We start from the raw sequence: 19,169 nt of genomic DNA on the forward strand, positions 1-19,169 counted from the left end.
GCTTCGGCACTTTGTGGAATTTCCTGACATCGCTGTCCATATATGGACAGTGTTATCAGGATCTTCCCCAGAGCGGAGTCCCGAGCAGAGCGCTAATACAGGCTCTGCTCCGGGACTATGTTGAATTCCCTGACCTCGCTGTCCATATATGGACAGTGTTGTCAGGATCTTCCCAAGAGTGGAGTCTCGAGCAGAGCGCTAGTACAGGCTCTGCTCCGGGACTCTGGGGAATCCCCTGACATCGCTGTCCTCATATTGACAGCGATGTCTGGGGCTTCCCCAGAGCCTGAGTCCCGTCCAGAGCGCTAGTATAGGCTCTGCTCAGGGACTCTGGGGAATACCCTGACATCGATGCCCATACATCGACAGTGATGTCAGGGGCTTCCCCAGAGCAGGAGTCCCAGTGATGTCAGGTGCACAGCTGGAATCTCAGGAAGAGCCTACTAGTGCTCTGCCCGGGACTCCAGCTCTGGGGTTGCCCCTGATAACACATTCCCGTCCAGGAGAATCCCCTGACGTCACAGTGTATGGACAGTGACGTCAGGGGCTCCAACAGCAGAGGAATCCCCAGCCAAAGCGTCGGCAACGCTCTGGCTGGGGATTCCACTCCTAGAGGGAGCGCCAATGGAGCTATCTACTTGGGGTGTGTGTGGCATTATCTGCGGAGGGCACTGTGGCAGCATCTGCGGAGGGCACTGTGGCAGCATATGCGGAGGGCACTGTGGCAGCATCTGCGGAGGGCACTGTGGCAGCACCTACGGAGGGCACTGTGGCAGCATCTACGGAGGGCACTGTGGCAGCATCTACGGAGGGCACTGTGGCAGCATCTACAGAGGGCACTGTGGCATTATCTACAGAGGGCACTGTGGCACTATCTAAAAAGGGGCTGCCCAATCTTGACATGTGTGTCTGCCAAACGCTGCCAACTGAGCCGCCGGACTGCATTTAGCCACACTTAAACTGGAAAACTGGATTGTTGAAATAAGCACGTGGAGAATTCTCTCAAATTTTAAACCTAGCGGTATTATTATAGTAATGTAGTATTATTATTATTATAGTAATGTAGTGTTATAGTAGTTCAAATAACTAATTGGTTAACCATAATTTTGTATTGTATCAAATTTGAAAGTAATGCAGCCCGTCAACTTCCCATTTTATCTATATGCGGCCCACTTACCCGGCCGAGTTTGAGACCCCTGCTATAGACCTGTAGAGTAATGTCGCTCGATAGTCTAATCGTGTAACCACCATAATTCTGTTCATCCTCTGTCTATATTCCTTTGACTTGACATGAAATCAATGACATATTGTCCAAATAAAAAGGGACAAAAATTACAATATAAGGAACAATAAAGGTGTAGCTAATGGGAAGTGATGTTTTTGAGTTGAGTTTGGAAGTTCTTTTTTCTACCCTCATTTCTGCAGACAGTTTCTCATAAGTCACCGTCGGCCCTTTGGTCTGTCGTTATATATGGGTGATATACATTATTTAGTCTGTCGTTATATATGGCTTGAAATACACTGTTTCCTCATTTTGAGTTTTATTGTATACATAAAAAGAAACCTGTAGTCAAAATGTAGTATTACTCATCTGTCTGTGTGACCCATTGTCTGTTCCGCATAACTGGAAGGGGTTACATACAGTACAGATTAGTAATATCCTTGCTTAGAACATAAATAATGGAGGGTTTTGGCAGAGGAAATTGTCCATGGTTATTCACGTACCCACTCAGCAGAAATGAGCCACAAATAACTAATAAACAAGTTCCCTTCACTGCTAATGTCCCCCTCAGGTGCATTCCATCCTGGTGGCCTCCTCACCGCCGAGATATATCCCTGGAGGTTCTATTACTTAACTGGAGGTAAAGTGATATCCTCTTTGTTATGGAGTTAAGACCGATAGACAGACTGCATCATTAGTAAAACACAGGGACTTAACACCATTTACTGATTCTCGGGAACCTTTTTAGAGCTTGTTAAATCATTAGTCAATAGTTTGTCTCCTTCTGAGGGTGCTATGTTTGAACAACAGGAATTAGTTACGGAATATTTGTCTTAGAAATAATATCCACGTACTGGCTGAAAAAACTATCTACTGTTCATCCTGTGTATAAAGGAGAACAAAAATGTAAGAGAAATAACTTTAAAAAACAAACAAACTAGTTTACGTAATTGTAAGAAACCATTTGAGATAGCATCAATATTTAAGGAGGAAACCAACCAAAAATTATTTGTCTTATGTCAAGATCACATATTTGGAGTCCACCTAGACTACAGAGCACCTAAATCCCTTCGGGGCTACTCAGAGACACAACATTGCAAAGTAAGGAAGGACCATTCATATCAGTTGTGCTCTGCTTAGTAGGGTGTCTAAGGTTGTCTTAAAATAAGGTATTGAAAGTTTCCGAGTGGTTCTCAAGGTCTTTAGGTGCTTTATAGAGGAATGCAGTCTGTTCATTCTGAAAATCAGTAGTGGTCCAAGTTTTAAGATGTGGGGGATTTTGGCATTCTAGCTTGTGACATGTGTGACACGTCAGAAGAATTTTTGATTGCATTTGCCCTTGCATATCCAAAAATCTTTATTTTAGCTATCTACCATAGAATATTGGCGTTTGACTGTTATATAATTCAGCAAGTGAGGCCCAATTTCTCCAGAATACTTCCATAATACAATGCGGTAAAGAGGCACAATGTGGCAGCACGGAGAGTGGATACAAGGACTGCATGCGCCTCCGTATAAGCCCAGTGCACACAGCTCTGCAGTGTATATGAGGCCTTAAAGTGGGACAAACACTATAAAAATGGAGCTAAGGCATCACAGCTAATCTTTCATTTTAAATAAACTAACTTATATATGCCGGTGTGTATATATACAGTATATATTTTTTTCTTTTACACTAGAAATTTCCTTTAATTTATTCTATGATGAGTAGAATTCACATGATAAATACATGCCCATGTTATCACGAACAATATGAGTGTTTTATTTTTTATTTTTATTCAAATGGCTTGTATTAAGCATACGAGGGTCACAAACAGTGTTTCAATACCAAAGCAACAGTCATTTACTGATATATACACCGCAATACTCACATCAGCTTCTCCTTGATCGATGACATAGAAGTTGTCGCCTTCATCACCTAAAATCACAAATAAGTGTTTAATTGACGTCAACTAATATTTTGACTAGTAACAATTACCTAGGCCCGATCACTACATAATAATAATTGGTTATTTATACGTGATTTGTTAAATATTCATATAATATACCATCATTTACAGCTCTGACTATATTGACATATTCATATATTTCACTCAGATTTTTTCGCTTATACAACAGGTGGTGCCAATACTCAGAAGCAAACATCCTCAGGTTGGGCCCTAAAGGGGTTGACTTTATAACCAATGTCCGTATCCCCTATTTAGGCGTATGGAAGACATAGAAGGACTTCCATTCAGTAAGTAGGAGCAGCTCCAATTCCGTCAGACTCGGCACCTCGAAGTATTACTTAGTCAACTGCAGGCCGCCAATTTCGGACAGGGACGATGCACTTGGCTCCCTCTATTATGTTCTATTAGAGTTACAAAAACAGCCGAGCCGCGCTTTAATACTATATATACCTTCTGCCACTACAGGGGAAATTGCTGAACAAAAATTCCCCTGGCGATAACGGCTGATCAACCAGGATTCCAGGAACAAGACCAGCGGGAATCAGCTAATCATCAAAGCACGTGTCTTTAGGGGTTGTCTTCAAGAGAAGACAAAAATTTATTTTTTTACAAAAATCTGATTAATACTGAACTAATAGAGAGAAAGTAAAATGTAATTTGGGTAGTACCAGGTTTCCTTGCCCCTCTGCTGCCTTCTGTTTTATGACATTTGAGAGTTGAACCAGAATTATATGAGACAGACTGGTTGCTAGGGACATGGGGCCTGACAACCCTATAAAAAGATTGCAGTTGTTAGACAGTTTATCCCTAGAAACCAGTCTATCTCAAAAGACTGGATTGGCACTGTGTCGACAGCGGAGAAGATAAAACAACAGCTTTACAACTGTGATGACATGACATTACTCATCACAGCCTGCATTATTAATCAGATTTCTCTAAAAATAAATGTAGCTATGCTAATAATATGAGTGGAAGCTGTAGCATATGCTATATATATTTATACGATACTAGTACTGTGGACTGACTCCAGATTGAAGACGAACTCTTTGAAATAACGCGATCCCCCTTGGCAACAATTTATTATGGAAGTGGAGCCACGACACTAAGTCATGTTGATAATGTTTTTCTAAATCACAACAAGGCATCGGTTCATTTCCCGTAGACTCATGAAGTTCTAATATTCACTTTAGTCACACCCTGCCCACTAACACCAAGTCATTGCCTGCCATAAAGCCATACTATGGTGGACTCCAGAAGTAACTAGATATCTATCCCTAAAAAAAAAATTATTATAAGAAGAAATTCCATAAAATGTCATAAAGCTAGAACTTATTTTACAATAAATAATTAGTAATAAATGCAAAGCCTGAAAAAATTGGTAAGAAGGTCTGGAGTCAAAATGAATGTCGATTCTGAAAGTGTAACGTGATGTAACCTTGTGACAAAACAGAGCAAATAGCAATAAAAACATTCAAGGTCTCTGCGTTACAATGATACCATATTTGGCTCTGTCACCAGCATAGCGGGGTCCCCTGAGACCTGGACACATTGTTTTATTTAAAGTCTGGTCTCTGCCAAACCCACAGAGAAGTGCTTTTTGCAGTTCATGTCAGAAATAGGCAATGCAAATGAATGTGAAGGAAACATGATCATCTCGCAAGTCAATCATTTCTAAGACCCAGCTATAGAAGTTGAGGAGAAAAAATGTAATATGTTTTAAGTTGTGGGTAGATAAATGAGGCTCTATATCACCTTTCCTGCATACTTTCCTGTCTACTCTACTTCTGTGTGTAGATCTGCTAACATTCCTGAACAAAAATGTAGGACGAAAGGTCTTTGCCACACACCTAGTTGTCCTCACATTGCACGTAAACGTCTTATTGCCCAGCATGGCCCTCCCGTGTCTTCTACCTCTGAAGAACAAACTTTGGGAACAATGGTGGGTATCCTTTCTGCTTTGACCCGGGGTGTTGGTAGACTCTGAAGATACCTGAGGCACCATGGAGCACTGGGGAAGTGGGAGGACACAGATACATCTGAATATGGTGATAACTGGGGCCATGAATGCCGGCTCACTCGGAAAAAAAAAAACACCGGTGTCAGATGCTAGCATCACTACTGGTCTTTTCCTGGCATGACATGTTGGTTCTATCTTGGTTTCCATCTTTACTAGCCTACATAAATACCCACCATTCTGGAGATCACCAGAATAGCACTTGGATAAAACGGGATTCTAAAATGTGATCTTGTAACACTGCTGCTTCTCCATCACCTGTCCTCTCTCTGTAAAAGAATGATAACCCTCATTATCTTACTAAAAGCTTCTACACATACTACTGGTAGGTACGAGGAGATAGATGTCATGGGAACAGCAATATTTCCAGAAGTTGGGCTACACTAGTTACTTGCATCACTTCACTTTGTGAATCAGTTATTTTGTTGTCTTCCAAGGAGAACAGCTGAAAAACTGTAAGGTAATTTAACTCTAGGGTGCATTTGGCCTGACAAGTTTAATCCACTGAGGTCTCAACCAACTTTTTTCATTTGCAACCTTTACAATATTGAATATAGATGCCTGTTAACATGATCAGTTGTTGACATGGCGTTGTAAGGCCCAGGCACCAGGGGCACAAGTCCTAGGTCTTTTGGCCAGTTTCTAATTGTATAATTCAACTATTTCTGCGTCTCCAAGACCAATCACCATGACCCATCCTCCGAGTCAACCAATATGCGGAAGATATTGTTTAGTACTACCCCTGGAGATGCCCATCTTTTCATCGGCAGCTGAGCAATATTTTTATTTTCTTTCATTACTAGAACCCAGACTTTACTCATTACTTTAATTTTTATCCCAAATCTGTACTACCTACCGGACCTTGGAATCAAACATCTCTGCTGCCGGTTGCGTGCCCAGTCTGTGCTTGATTTTGATTCCTATCTTATACGCTGCGGACCAGATAGACTAACCTAATATCACAGATGGATAACCTGCAAATAAATCTATTACTTCCTTACGGTTTTCTCTGGAGAAAACCTCTAGATCCCTTTATACTCCATGTACATGATTATGCAGCAGAAATTATTTTAACCTTATCATGTATATAGCATACACAATGTCAGATCATCTTCACCAGACCTGAAGATTTGCAGCCTATTTTAACATAAAAAGGATATACAAGTTAGTAAAAGATTTACCGCCATTAACAACTCCACAAACACTTCTGGGTACGTGCCGATCAATCGTCAAATAGCAATAAGGTTGATTAGAAAACAGTTACGTCTCCAAGTAGATAAACAGATCTTCATACTTTTCACACATATATGATCTACCAACAAAGTGTCATAAACTGATCAGATACCCCGTCTGTGATTCATATCAGATCAGTTCACGACACTTCGACTGCACAGTTCTATGTATAATGCATTGATAATATCTATGTTCATTTTGGTAAGATCTGTTAGAAATGACTGGTTCTTAGTGTGGAAGTTCTTAGGTCTGTGTTTATAAGAATTCATTGAAGATATCTTATATGAGAAGTTTCAAACCAAGACTTTTTACAATCCGATTGTCAAGTGGTGAGTGACCTGAACTTGCTCAGAAATATTTGAAGATTTGTGAAGGACACTCATTTTTATATTCAGCACGAGTTGGCAGAAGTATATGAAATTATTTAGGGACATTAATTTCAGGAATCTTATCTACTAGTACTTCAAAGTACCAAAGAACAAGTACATGTGCCTAATAATTGGAAAAAATGACGTGGGATCCCTACCTATTTTTCATAACTAGCCACATGGTAGGCTTAGATACAGGGCTCCAGCAGAGAGTCATGTTATACTTACCCTCCTCTTCAGCTCCGGGCGCAGCGGAGGTCCTGATGTCATCCAGTATTCCGACGTTGTGCACGGCGCACAGCGCCGTGATGTCATGACGTCTGGACCTCCGCTGCGCTCGGGAACGAGGAGGGTAAGTATACTGTTACTATAGTAACAGGGGCCCGTGTAGTTTATTACATAGGCCCTCAGTTACTATAGTAACTTTGAATAGACATGGTATGGGATATCGCGGGCAATTGCGACCGCTGCAACCCCTATAGCTACGCCACTGGACAGACCAATGATGGTAGGCTCCATATACTGCATGGGGTAGTTAAAGTCATTTCATAGGTAGGCAAAATTGCCATACAGACATATAGGATAGCTGATTGACTAAGATTGGACTGCGTTACCCAAATACCAGCGGATCCTACGGTGGGTCCGTGGATAAGACATAATAATGACTCTAAAGGTCCAGCAGAAGAAAACACAAATTGGAGCGGACTTTGGAGACAATCGCTTGTCTCTAGGGCAGTGATTCCAAACTGAGGTGCCGTGAAAACGCTCCAGGATTACCGCGACACTGATCTGAACCACTGTGGCTGTGCTTTTTCTCCTCCTCCTCACAGCGTGAAGTGCATGTCAGGAGGAGATTTTTTGCAGCCAACTTGTAAATAGTGCCCCCCCCCCACCTCTGTAGATGGCACCCCCCACCTCTGTAGATGGCAACCTCCCATCCCCCCTTCCTATACATAGCGCCGCCGTAGCTCCCTGAAGGAGTGGAATCCCCCTGTGGCCGGATGTTCCGCTCCGGAACGGAGCGCTAGACGTCTCTGTCCATATATAGACTCCTGAAGCGGAATCCCCGTTCACAGCATTGCCGGCGCGGTGGCCGGTGATTCGGCTCCAGGAGAAGCCCTTGACTTCACTATCCATGAATGGACAGAGACGTCAGGGGTTTCTCCTGGAGTGGAATCCCCAGTCACAGCATCGGCAACGTTGTAGACGGGGATTCCGCTTCAGGGGTTGCTCCTGATGACACTGTCCATATATGGACTTAGATGTCAGGGGCTTCTCCTTGAGTGGAATCCCCGATCACAGCGTCGGCAACGCTGTGGACGGGGATTCGACTTCAGGTGTTACCCCTAATGTCACTGGCGCTATGTATAGGCGCTACGTATAGGAAGGGGGGATGGGGGTGCCATCTACAGAGGTGGGGGGTGCTATGTACATTGGGGGCTGTGTGGCACTACCCACAAGGGGGTGTGTGGCACTACCTACAAGAGGGCAGTGTGGTACGATCTACAAGGGGGCTGTGTGGCACTACCTACAAGGGGGCTGTGTGGCACTACCTTCAAGGGGCAGTGTGGCACTAACTACAAGGGGGCTGTGTGGCACTACCTACAAGTGGGCTGTGTGGCGCTACCTACAATGGGGCTGTGTGGCACTACCTACAAGGGGGCTATGTGGCACTACCTACAAGGTAGTGTAACACACCCATTGTAGGTATTGTTACACGCCCCCTCGTAGGTAGTGCCACACAGCCCCCTTATAGATAGCACCCCGAATCCCCCCATTCATATACGTAGCGGCACTGTAGCTCCCTAAAGGAGCAGAATCTAGCACTACCTACAAGAGGGCTGTGTGGCACTACCTACAAGGGGGCTGTGTGGCACTACCTACAGGGGCCATCTGTGAGTGGCAGGCTGATGGTCATTTTACTGTGAGAGGTGGGTGATGGTCTTCAAGTAGTTTCCACATCTGAAACCAATTGAAATTAATAAGAGGCAGAAACAACCTGCGGCGCTAGTTTGGAGTGCTTTTTTTCCTGCGTCTTTTGCATAAGCTTCAATGTCTTAAAGAAACGCAAGCAAAAAACACAAAAAAAAAAAAGTCAAACAACGCTGTCAACTTAAAATCTGATTTTTTTTCTGCCTTACAAAAAACGCTGTGTGAACATACCCAAGAATGTAGTACTTGTTTTTAGCCATTTTCTGTCTTTTTCTAAATAATTTTTGGTAGTGTGCCCTGAGGATTTTTTTTTTTCAAGGGGTGCCTCGAGTCTGACAAGGTTGGGAAACTCTGCTCTAGGGTCTTATTGATGATACGTCCTGTATGTGCAATGACAACAACAAAAATTATAATGTAATTAAAAGTGTGCTCTTTAGATAAAGGGTGGGCACTCTGAATAACTTCTTCTGGTGCCAACAAGGAACCCCAGTCCGACACTGGTGACACCCCATCTGGAAGATATTATATTGGTTGTCACCTGGTTTTCCAAGAAATATAATTTTTAGCATCTGTAAGAACGTAAAAGGACAAATCAGGAACCTAAATTTACTTGTTACGTGTTTTTTATTTATTTTGTGGGAAATGCTCTTTAATTGAAAGGGATTTTCCTACATACACATGTATCCCTTATAGGGAATACACATATGATCGCTGGGGGTCCGACCACTGAGACCATAGCAATGAGGAGAACGGAGGACCGAAAGTCCCATAGAAATGAATGGAGCGCTGTCAGAGCAATTTTTTTTGGAGCACTTTGGGGGATTCGGTCCCCGTGTTCTCTTCATGGGATACATGTGTTTTGTGGGAAAAACCCTTTAAGGGACAGCTGCATATTAACACTACTCCGTTAATAGAGAAATAAAAAAGTATTGCATTTCCCTTTATGGCAAACACATGCCAAAGGATATTACCTAAATAAACAGTTGTATTTATAGGGTTATAGAAGTGTGTGAATTTCCAGGATTGTTTATACGCCAGTTAGGGTATGTTCACACGGCCAAATTACGGACGTAATTCGGGTGTTTTACGCCTGGAATTCCGTCCGAAATTATGGCTTGAATGCGTTGACAAACATCTGCCCATTGAAAGCAATGGGCTGACGTTTGTCTGTTCACACGAGGCGTATATTTACGCGTCGCTGTCAAAAGACGGAGTGTAAATAGACGCCCGCGCCAAAGAAATGTCCTGTCACTTCTTGGGACGTAATTGGAGCCGTTATTCATTGACTCCAATGAAAAACAGCGCCAATTACGTCCGTAATGGACGCGGCGTTCAAGCGCCTGAACATGCCGTTACGGCTGAAATGACGGGGCTGTTTTCTCCTGAAAACAGCCCCGTAATTTCGGCCGTAACGGACGTGCACGTGTGAACATACCCTAATAGTTTCATGTTTTATTTAAGCATAGTCTCACCCATGCCAATAAAATTGTGGCACCTTCTAAAGAAAGTACATAATCACTATGGATGAATGCGGTAAATTTCTGTCATTCTTACCTTGTAGTATCACAGTCTCTCCAGCAATGTGATTGACGGGAAACATGGCATCAAAAATATCACTGCAAGAGAAACGAGGGGTGTAAGTGATTTGTAACCGAAATTCAGATTTATTTAATATGACAGGCTGTCTAGAGGCTGAATGCACACGCAGGCCGACTCTTGTTTTCTTCCTAATAAACTAACTACGAGATTTCTGGGCGGTTTTGCTGATGCACAGAATTGTAAAGTATCCTGAGAACCTGAGACATGTCACTCTACAGTGTCCACATCCAACCGAATCCTGATATGTAATGCAAATTTCTATCATACTTTTACACAAACGTCAGCGTAGCACGGGCAGGAGAGCAAGCTGGCACTAAATACCCGACAGAAAGAATTGTGTCAAGAGTCTCTTAATACACGAGAGATGAGTAATAAGATTTTGGTAAATGCCACAAATGTCAATGCATTTTATAGTTGGAGTTCGCTGGTGGAATTGTCACAATGTTCCCTGATCCACCAGAATGTGGGTGTCTGGCTATTTTTTGCTGTGGCATAACGAAAAGTGTCCATTCATGGTGAGTGGGCCACTTTATCCAAAGGGCAAACGGCGCACCTGTACCAGGAATGCTTGCAGAATATCATGACAATGTCATGCATGACATCAGAATCAATTGCCGAGCTACAGGTAGGGTGGGAGAATCACGAAAGGGAAGCCCAGTGACAGTTGCAGGAAAAATGTTCAGTGTGTGTGTGTGTGGGGTTAGCTCAAAGTTTTTGCACTGGGCCCACCAATGGGTTAAGACGGCCCTAAAGGTCATAATGGTTAGCTCTTCCTAATTGTTATCGTTAGTATATAACAAGTGATCAAAAGGGGGAAAAATTAGCAAGCGATTGGATGAGATAATGGTCCTTGCACACCGGCCAATATGAGCCATGAAAACAAGCGCCGATCAACGAGACAGCTCATTGATCAGCGCTCGTTTGCTCTTTTCACAAGGAGCAATGATTGGTTATGTATGGGGACAAGCGATCGTTTACACAGGGAGATGTGCGGCCGACAACCATAATATTTATTGCTACATAAACTATATGATCAGCTGATGAATGCCCGTTTGCCAGATCATTGGCCCATGTAAAAGGGACAACTCTCCTATGTGTAAATTGCCAGCTCATATAATCATCCTCATGATAAAATTGTGGGATGACTAATTTATTGGGGCCAAAAAATTCAGCCTTCCATGTGACGAAAAAATGATAATCAATCAAAGCATCATGATGAGAACATATGGGTCTGAACATTTACAAGGCCATATAAAAATCTGTAGAAAGCCCCAGGTCAAACATTATGTGAAGGTCCCCTCATCCTTATCATAAAGTGTCCAATTTATACTGATAAACAATATCCACATAATACCACCAAACAGTGCCAAAATAATACCACTATACTTTGCCCACATGATTTCTTTCTGTGGCCAGGCACAAGTATTGGAGGTAGGATGATGGAGCCCCTTAGCAGTGGTGCTTCCAGGACAATTATTTTTTATCCACCACTGAAATCAAGTGTTTGGTCTGACACCATTTACAGGACCAATAAAAACACTGTGGCTAGTAAAGTCTGACTGACTTAGAAGTGATTTCCCACCCTGTTCTTGAGGGTTCTCCTCTGATGAATGAGACCTAGATGGCATTGTCCTGTATTATATAGTATGACTTCATTCAGTGGACAGCGTGGTTCATGACAGTGCCGTCAGAGTGTCATGATCTGCTGGCAGGAAGAATCAAAAACATATTGGCACCAAATTAGGGAATCCTTTTTATAGTGACTTAGCACATCGGGCACAATCACTCAATAAATTGTTAGTTAAGGTTCTATCGTGATATCAGGGTCCTACCATATATGTTGAATGTTTATATAGAATGCGCGCCAATGTTATTGGTAGATACTTTAGAACAGACAATCTGTATTGTCTTTGGTAGTCCTTCACTACATGCAAATATACATTGTGCTTTCTCCATCTCAGCTGGAAATCCAATTCTAAAGTTCTACTGAACTCCATTATCACACATCTCCAAATCTATTACATATGCAACAGGGTTAACTTGTAAATGGAAGTATGTCCTAATGAGAAAAATCTCCGGTGAGTTTTCTTGCTTCCTATTCTGTTTGGACTTGTTAAGTAGACAGTACCTAGGGCTGAGAAAATGCATTATGCCTTCATTCTGCTTCTGTTATTACATTGCAGTGACACATCAGCAGCATCTCGAAGACTCCTGACAGCTCACGGGTAGTCACATCTGACACATCCTTCACGGACCTGACATCATTCCAAAGTGAAGACGTTGAAAAGTGTTGTACTCCTTAAAGTGCACCTGTCACTTACATAGTAGAACTACCCATTATGTGCTCTAAACTAGTACGAGAATGGCGGCTATAAACACATTGTCTCTGGTACTTTGGAGCTTGCAATCAAATATAAAAGTTGGTTTATATCCTAAAGGACTCAAGACTTTAGGCTGTCAAAAATTAGCTGGCTGCTGATGGATTTGTAGGGCAAAAAAAATCAAGCATTTTGACGGTTCCCACGACCTTGTACGTGTATTACCCAAGATATATATTAACGGACAATAACCTTGTATTAGGGGACTGCATTTCAAGCAATCCTATAATATATTCTGGTAGGTTCTCCGACATTCACATGTAAATATACCATCAAAGAGCAATATTTTTCATAGTAAAGATGTATGACAACCAGTATGTTCACCATCACAGCTCCCTCGGGGTTGAAACCCAGGACCTAGCATCCTCAAGGTAAAGTTAGGCAGCAATATAGATAAAGGGGGATGCACCAATGCAAAACGTAAGATAACTGTTGGTGGAACACATGTTCGGCTAGCGGTTATCTCCCCTGACCTCAGCCACAGCCAGCCAGACATTCAGATGTCGTATTACATGGTGGCTATTCAGATGAATGACCTTCCATGTAATACATGGATGGCTTGAGTCCACCAGGGCAGGAGCCGCTCTTACAGAAAAGTTCTCCGCTCTGCCTCATAGAGGTAGAGTCTCTAGTAGGGGACCTGCACTAATGAATTTATGAGGTACTACAAACCCTCTGAGAACCGAGATTACTCCATTTTTCCTTGAGCCACAGGACTGTATCCTCTACTATATAAGTAATATATGTACTGTACAATAGCAGTGGTCTCTAACCTATAGCTCCAGCATGCCTGGACAGACACAAGTTGATAGGCCATGCTTGTAGTTGTCGCTTTGCAACAGTTGGGGAGCCACAGGTTGGGGACCACTGTACTATGCTTTGTCATTGACTACATGTCTTGCAGCTGCCTTCCTAGTACCATCTACATCTAGTGCCATTCACATCTCATGCATTCTGTGCTATAGCGATGCGTTGATGACCATAACTAGAGCTCATCTGCCTTCTTCCATTACTATCTCAATCGCTCCTGGTTGTAAAGGGTGCAGCATGGTAATACATGTAAATTAGGGAATTGGTCATAATAAAATTCTCTAAGCTTTGAATATTTCACATGTGGACTTATTTTTCCCTTTCTAAAGTTTACCTATCAAAGCATTCAATGTTGGACTGTACTTTGGGTCCACCAGAGGAGATGATTTTGAGGGGCCCACACATCAACTATACAGAACAGGTGCATGTTCACTTTTAAACTGCATCCTAAACTATCCTCAATGACGTACATAGCAGAGAGGCAGCCCATACGAATGCTATAAGGGCCTTGGAGAGTGGGGCTAAACCCCAGTTGGTCCATCCTTTTTGTCACTGGGTGGCAAGAACCCGTGCAGGACTCCCTTTTACAGAGGAACTACAGTGATAGCAATCAAGGCGAGGAATTGGCCAAAGGGTCATGGAAAGCGCATAGAGGGGGAAATACACCAAGCCCTTCTGCCTTGGGTGGCAAAAAATGGCACCATAATGGGGGCACATTTTGATCTTTGCTATGGACCCCCCTCTTGGTCATATCATTAATACATTTTGGTAATGTATTTGTGAGTCAAGTCTGTAGGGATTCATACTAGCAGCAAGTAATTGACTCCGAATGAGCTCTAGATGGGGTTGTCTTCTGCTGGACCTTTCCATCAGAACAACCCGAAGGTACTCTGGTGGGCCGATGCGACCATATAATATGATAATATTACACTTTTACAGTCTAAATATACCTTCTGTACAACTAAAACACTCAGAATTATGCTATGAATGCTTCTGTCTTGAATATTGCAGGGACACGTTTCCCAATGCTTTACATATTATACATATATTCTGAGATACATGCCTCAAGTTACTGCTGTATTTGGTCAGACCACATCCATTTAAGCATTTGGATGCTCTGTTATATAAACAGTTAAACAATGTAAGTAACCATAAGAACAATTCAGGCTTAGCGTGCAGTGACCACTATGCACCCTGCCTGTGCTTGGCACCAATTTCAACCATATAGGTTTACACATGAAGTAAATGTATGTCTATGTATCAATCAAATGTGGAGCTTCGCGGCATATAAAAATATTATGTGATGTTGGGAGCAGCGAGCTAGTACATGCACAGGGTTTCCTAGACAGAAAAGTACCAGTAACTCAGGTCAATGATGAGCAGAGGATCAATCCATAGGCTAAAGAAAAAACGAGAGAAGCTGTACTAAAAAAAATCCCAAAGTACCGACTTCACAGGTCTATAGGTTGGAGTCATAGTTACAGCCAATTCAATTATTCTGCCGTCTATATTTATAAACAGCACGTAGATGGTATTCCCCTAATTCACGTAACCTAGAAACATAGGTCAAGGCTAGATGGACGAGTAGGCTGCACGATTTTCGGATGCTGGGCATCATATGGCAGAAATCTTTTTACTTGAGGCTTTAGAGTGGTTGCGTGAGATTAGATAAAAGGATCGGCTTATTTTTTTGCCCTAGAAACAGCACCACTCTTGTACATGGGCTGTGTCTGTTATTGCAACTCAGGTCCATTTATTTTAACTCCCATACATCCCCATTAAGATGTACATATACACTACGTAAAGGTTGGCCACGATGGCCAATATTGAGTTTTGCAGGTGATGATTGGTATTCATGATTGGTAATCATTCATGATGCCCAACGCCCAATATATTTATCCACCATATAAACTGTATTTTGATATTTTGCTTGATTGTACTCCGATGATTGTAAATTGCTTATTCACTTGCTCACCCTTTATATGCGTGTGTGTGTATACCCACTAACAAACTGCTTGAGGAAGGCTCAGGTTGTGTCAGCTAAAACAGCGTACTTTTGGGGTGAGTGCTGCCTATTTACTGCTTTTTGTCTAGAGGGACAGTGGTCAGTTCTCTAAAGTTCACACAAGACAGATACAATTTGTAAAAGCATGCAGCATATCCGTCCTGTGCGCCGCAGGGAATTCTGGGCGAAAAACCGCACCGAACTGTGGTGCAGATTTTCGCCCGGAATGTCCGCTGCGGAAAACTGCAGCACCAGCCGGCCTCCTAAAATGACTTTTTATCCTAGGAGACCGCTGCATCCTGTAATTGGCTGTAGACGTGGTCACCTGGGATGAAGCGTCATCCCAGGAGGGCGGCCTTCTGACGTCACCCAGACCAGCCTCCTGGGATGATGTTTCATCCCATGTGACCGCCGCTACAGCCTGTGATTGGCTGTAGCGGTCCCATGGGATGAAACATCATCCCAGGGGGCCGCGCTGGAAGAAGGTACACAGACTTCTGGGTAAGTATGAGGCTTTTTTGTTCTGAGTTGCGTTTTTTGCGGTGGGATCGCTACGAACCCACCGCAAAAAACTCAACAACTGCTATTTGTTGTGGGATTTAGCGCCCCATTGAATTCAATGAGGAATTCCCGCAAAACAAATAAGCAGCGTTTACGCAAATACAATAGACATGCTGCAGAATAAATTTCCGCAACGCAGATCAATTTCTGATCTGTTTTTCCGCTCAGTAATTATGCAGCGTGTGGATGAGATTTGTTCAATCTCACTCACTTTGCTGCTACTGTATTCTGCTGCGTTTCTTCTGTCCGCAATTCGGGACGAAAAAAACGCAGTAATTCCGCAACATGTGGACGAGCCCTAAGGCTTGCACCCCTTTCCATTTAAGCCTGTGCTGCTGGATTCTATTTTTGTATCTAGATATATATATTTGATGTTCTAGTTCTTAGATAGAACGTGTTGTGTCTGACAAAATCAAACATACCCTTCCCTCCACAACCTTTATGAATTAAGTAGGAAGTCGCTATTCCTTTCCCCTGTTGACAGATAAGGCTGTTGGCAATTTACAAAATCATTTTTTAAGATATCTGCATTCTGGGCACCAATATGTTCCAAACACGTCTAGTTTCATGTCTGGCTCAGGAGAGCGGCTCTTCTTATACCTTACCATGTCAAAATTCCTTTTACAATCAGAGGTCACAGACTTGAAGACCCCTAGGTTCAAATTGGGTAAAGATATGTTATAAAAATGTTCTTCACAGAGCAAAATGTTCCAGATATTTCATGTTGAGGCCTGCTCACATTGATGCATGAGATGTTAAAATGGCAGCTCTGAAATATGCCGCTCTAGGGAGTCTATACACTTGCAATACCCTTCCTGGCTCTCGGCCATAAGACCTGAGCCTAATCCTCTCCTCAGATGTGATCAGGTTTCCTCTTATTCTTGATTTTCTTCAGACAACGTAAAAAAAAAAAATCACTTTAACTTGATCCATAAACATAACTTCCACATGTTCATAAGGAAGGCAGGAGCCTTTGTGAACAAATGACACCCAATACCACCACCTGACAATGGAAGTTTTAAAGGGACACGATTTTTAAAATGTGCCCACGACTGAAACCTCTCCTCAGAGAACTACCAGTGCTTGTTCATTATACTTTGGTGATGTCAGGGTTTCCGTTAGGTCAGTCAGTATTTCCGATTGACCTGTAAGTCCAGCGAGTAGGTGACTAGTGCCCTTTAAAACCTCTTTTACATGGCAGCATGTTTTTGTTTGTAGCATAGGTAGCAGCAGTCAAAAAGAGACAAGTTATACGTTAGCTTTCGCTGCGCTGACCTTAATATTGTAGATAATATCTGGAACAGTGGTATTCCTGGTACCAGGAATACGCACCCTGCATCTTTTTTGCCGGGTACACCGGGTAACAACGTTCAATTGCATCTGTCCCCCCCCCCCATTTCTGCCGGTGCCCTATGGTGCCCTAGGTAAGATAAGCAGTGTGCCCGGCAGCTACTTTTATTTTTCTTTCTATGATAAAACTGGCATGCTTATGATGGTGTCTGTTTTTAACATTTCAAGGGAACCTGTCAGCATTTCCCGTTAGCCTATGACATCTGTACAATGCCGATAGCCTCAATTGTGGCCAGTAAGGGTGCTGTCACACGTGCCGAACAGCAGGTTTTTTCGGGAGAGAGAGGGAGGGAGAGAGAGAGAAAGAGAGAGAGAGAGAATAGTGAAAGTTACTTCCAGACGCTGTATAAGAGGGCAGTTATGTGACATAATGGTGGCTGGGATCGGTGGAGATTGTTCGCAACAAAGCACCTGCTGAAAGAAAGAAAGAAAGAAAGAAAGAAAGAAAGAAAGAAAGAAAGAAAGAAAGAAAGAAAGAAAGAAAGAAAGAAAGAAAGGAAGGAAGGAAGAAAGAAAATAAAGAAAGGATAGATAGAAAGAAAGAAAGAAAGGAAGGAAGGAAGGAAGGAAGGAAAGGAAAGAAAGGAAAGAAAGATGAGATAGATATTAGAGGTAATAAACTACCCCCCTCCCCCTATGTAGATTGTTAAATTATCTTTCTATGATCATAACCTAGTGAGTTCAGACTGACAGAACCATGAGATACATCCATAACTTCCCACAATGAAAAATATGAGTTAAACACAAGTCTGGAGTTATTATCTGCACATTGCCTGCAGGCAGCTCTTCTCTTCCTCTATGGAGAAACTGAAATGGAAGAGGGATTATACAAATCTATGCAATCATTACGCAGATCATTAACTTGACATATTGGGACTGTTTTTGAGGATACCACCTTCCTGCATGTTACCTGGAGGCGCGTTAAGACTTTCATCTGAAAGAAAATCGCCAAAATTCATTTTAATAAGTTCAGTGAGAGTAAATGTTAGCGATGTATCCTCGGGGCATAATATCTGCTTTAGTAAAAACGCAATACAAAAGGGAAATATCATTACCGGAACAGAATTCCAGCTGAAATGACTGGAATATTTGTAAGTATGAAGTGCTGAGGGAAAGTTTAATATAAAGCGCTATTGACTTCTGGGAAATGTGATTTACCTGGCATCCCTTTGTGTCAATGGTATTACCCAGCGGGTATATAAAGTGTTGCACCGGTTTGGAGCACTTTAAAGAGAAATTCAACCTTCATTAACTTCTGACCTTTCTATGAGACATATCTAGAATTCCCTCAAGGCCGGTCACACACCAGCCCAGTCAGTATTAACACTGGAAAGCCGGTACCAGAAATCCATTTTTACCGGCAATAAAAAGTGCCGGTATCTTCCGTAGTCAGATTGCTTCCTATTTGAATTGGACACTTCTACTTTACCAGGCCACCTAGCTCTAGGAACGTCAGCAGCGTCAGGACAAGGTCAAGTGTTGGATTGGTGCCAGCAGAAGATTGAAGTGGGCAAGGCCGCAGAGAGCCAGAGACACTCACATTCAGCAGTTAAACATACACACTCTGCCTGCCCAGCTCCGAGAGTCAAGACCGGAGGAAGAGGAGGATACTGACTGAGTTACAGTCGATGTCTAAGACTCCCAGACCTAAGTGGCAAATCTGACTCTGACAATGTAAAGTCTCCAGTAACCCTAGTCTGTATTTTTGTGTGGAAAAGGTGGCATATTAGATGATGATACTGCTGGGG

At 42.7% G+C, this 19,169-nt stretch overlaps 1 protein-coding gene across 2 annotated transcripts in view; it reads right to left on the reverse strand.

Moving 5' to 3' along the window:
• PRKAR1B (protein kinase cAMP-dependent type I regulatory subunit beta) overlaps nucleotides 1-19,169 on the reverse strand; it is a 154,912-nt gene that overhangs the window by 58,029 nt on the left and 77,714 nt on the right. For both annotated transcript variants that reach the window (XM_075830278.1, XM_075830279.1), the window contains exons 5-6: nucleotides 10,273-10,334; nucleotides 3,094-3,140 (exon numbers count right to left, since the gene is read on the reverse strand). In XM_075830278.1, coding sequence (XP_075686393.1) covers nucleotides 3,094-3,140; nucleotides 10,273-10,334 — 109 coding nt within the window. The remainder of the gene's footprint in view (nucleotides 1-3,093; nucleotides 3,141-10,272; nucleotides 10,335-19,169) is intronic.

Source organism: Rhinoderma darwinii, chromosome 6, assembly GCF_050947455.1.
Source record: "Rhinoderma darwinii isolate aRhiDar2 chromosome 6, aRhiDar2.hap1, whole genome shotgun sequence".
Classification (NCBI taxonomy): Eukaryota; Metazoa; Chordata; class Amphibia; order Anura; family Rhinodermatidae; genus Rhinoderma; species Rhinoderma darwinii.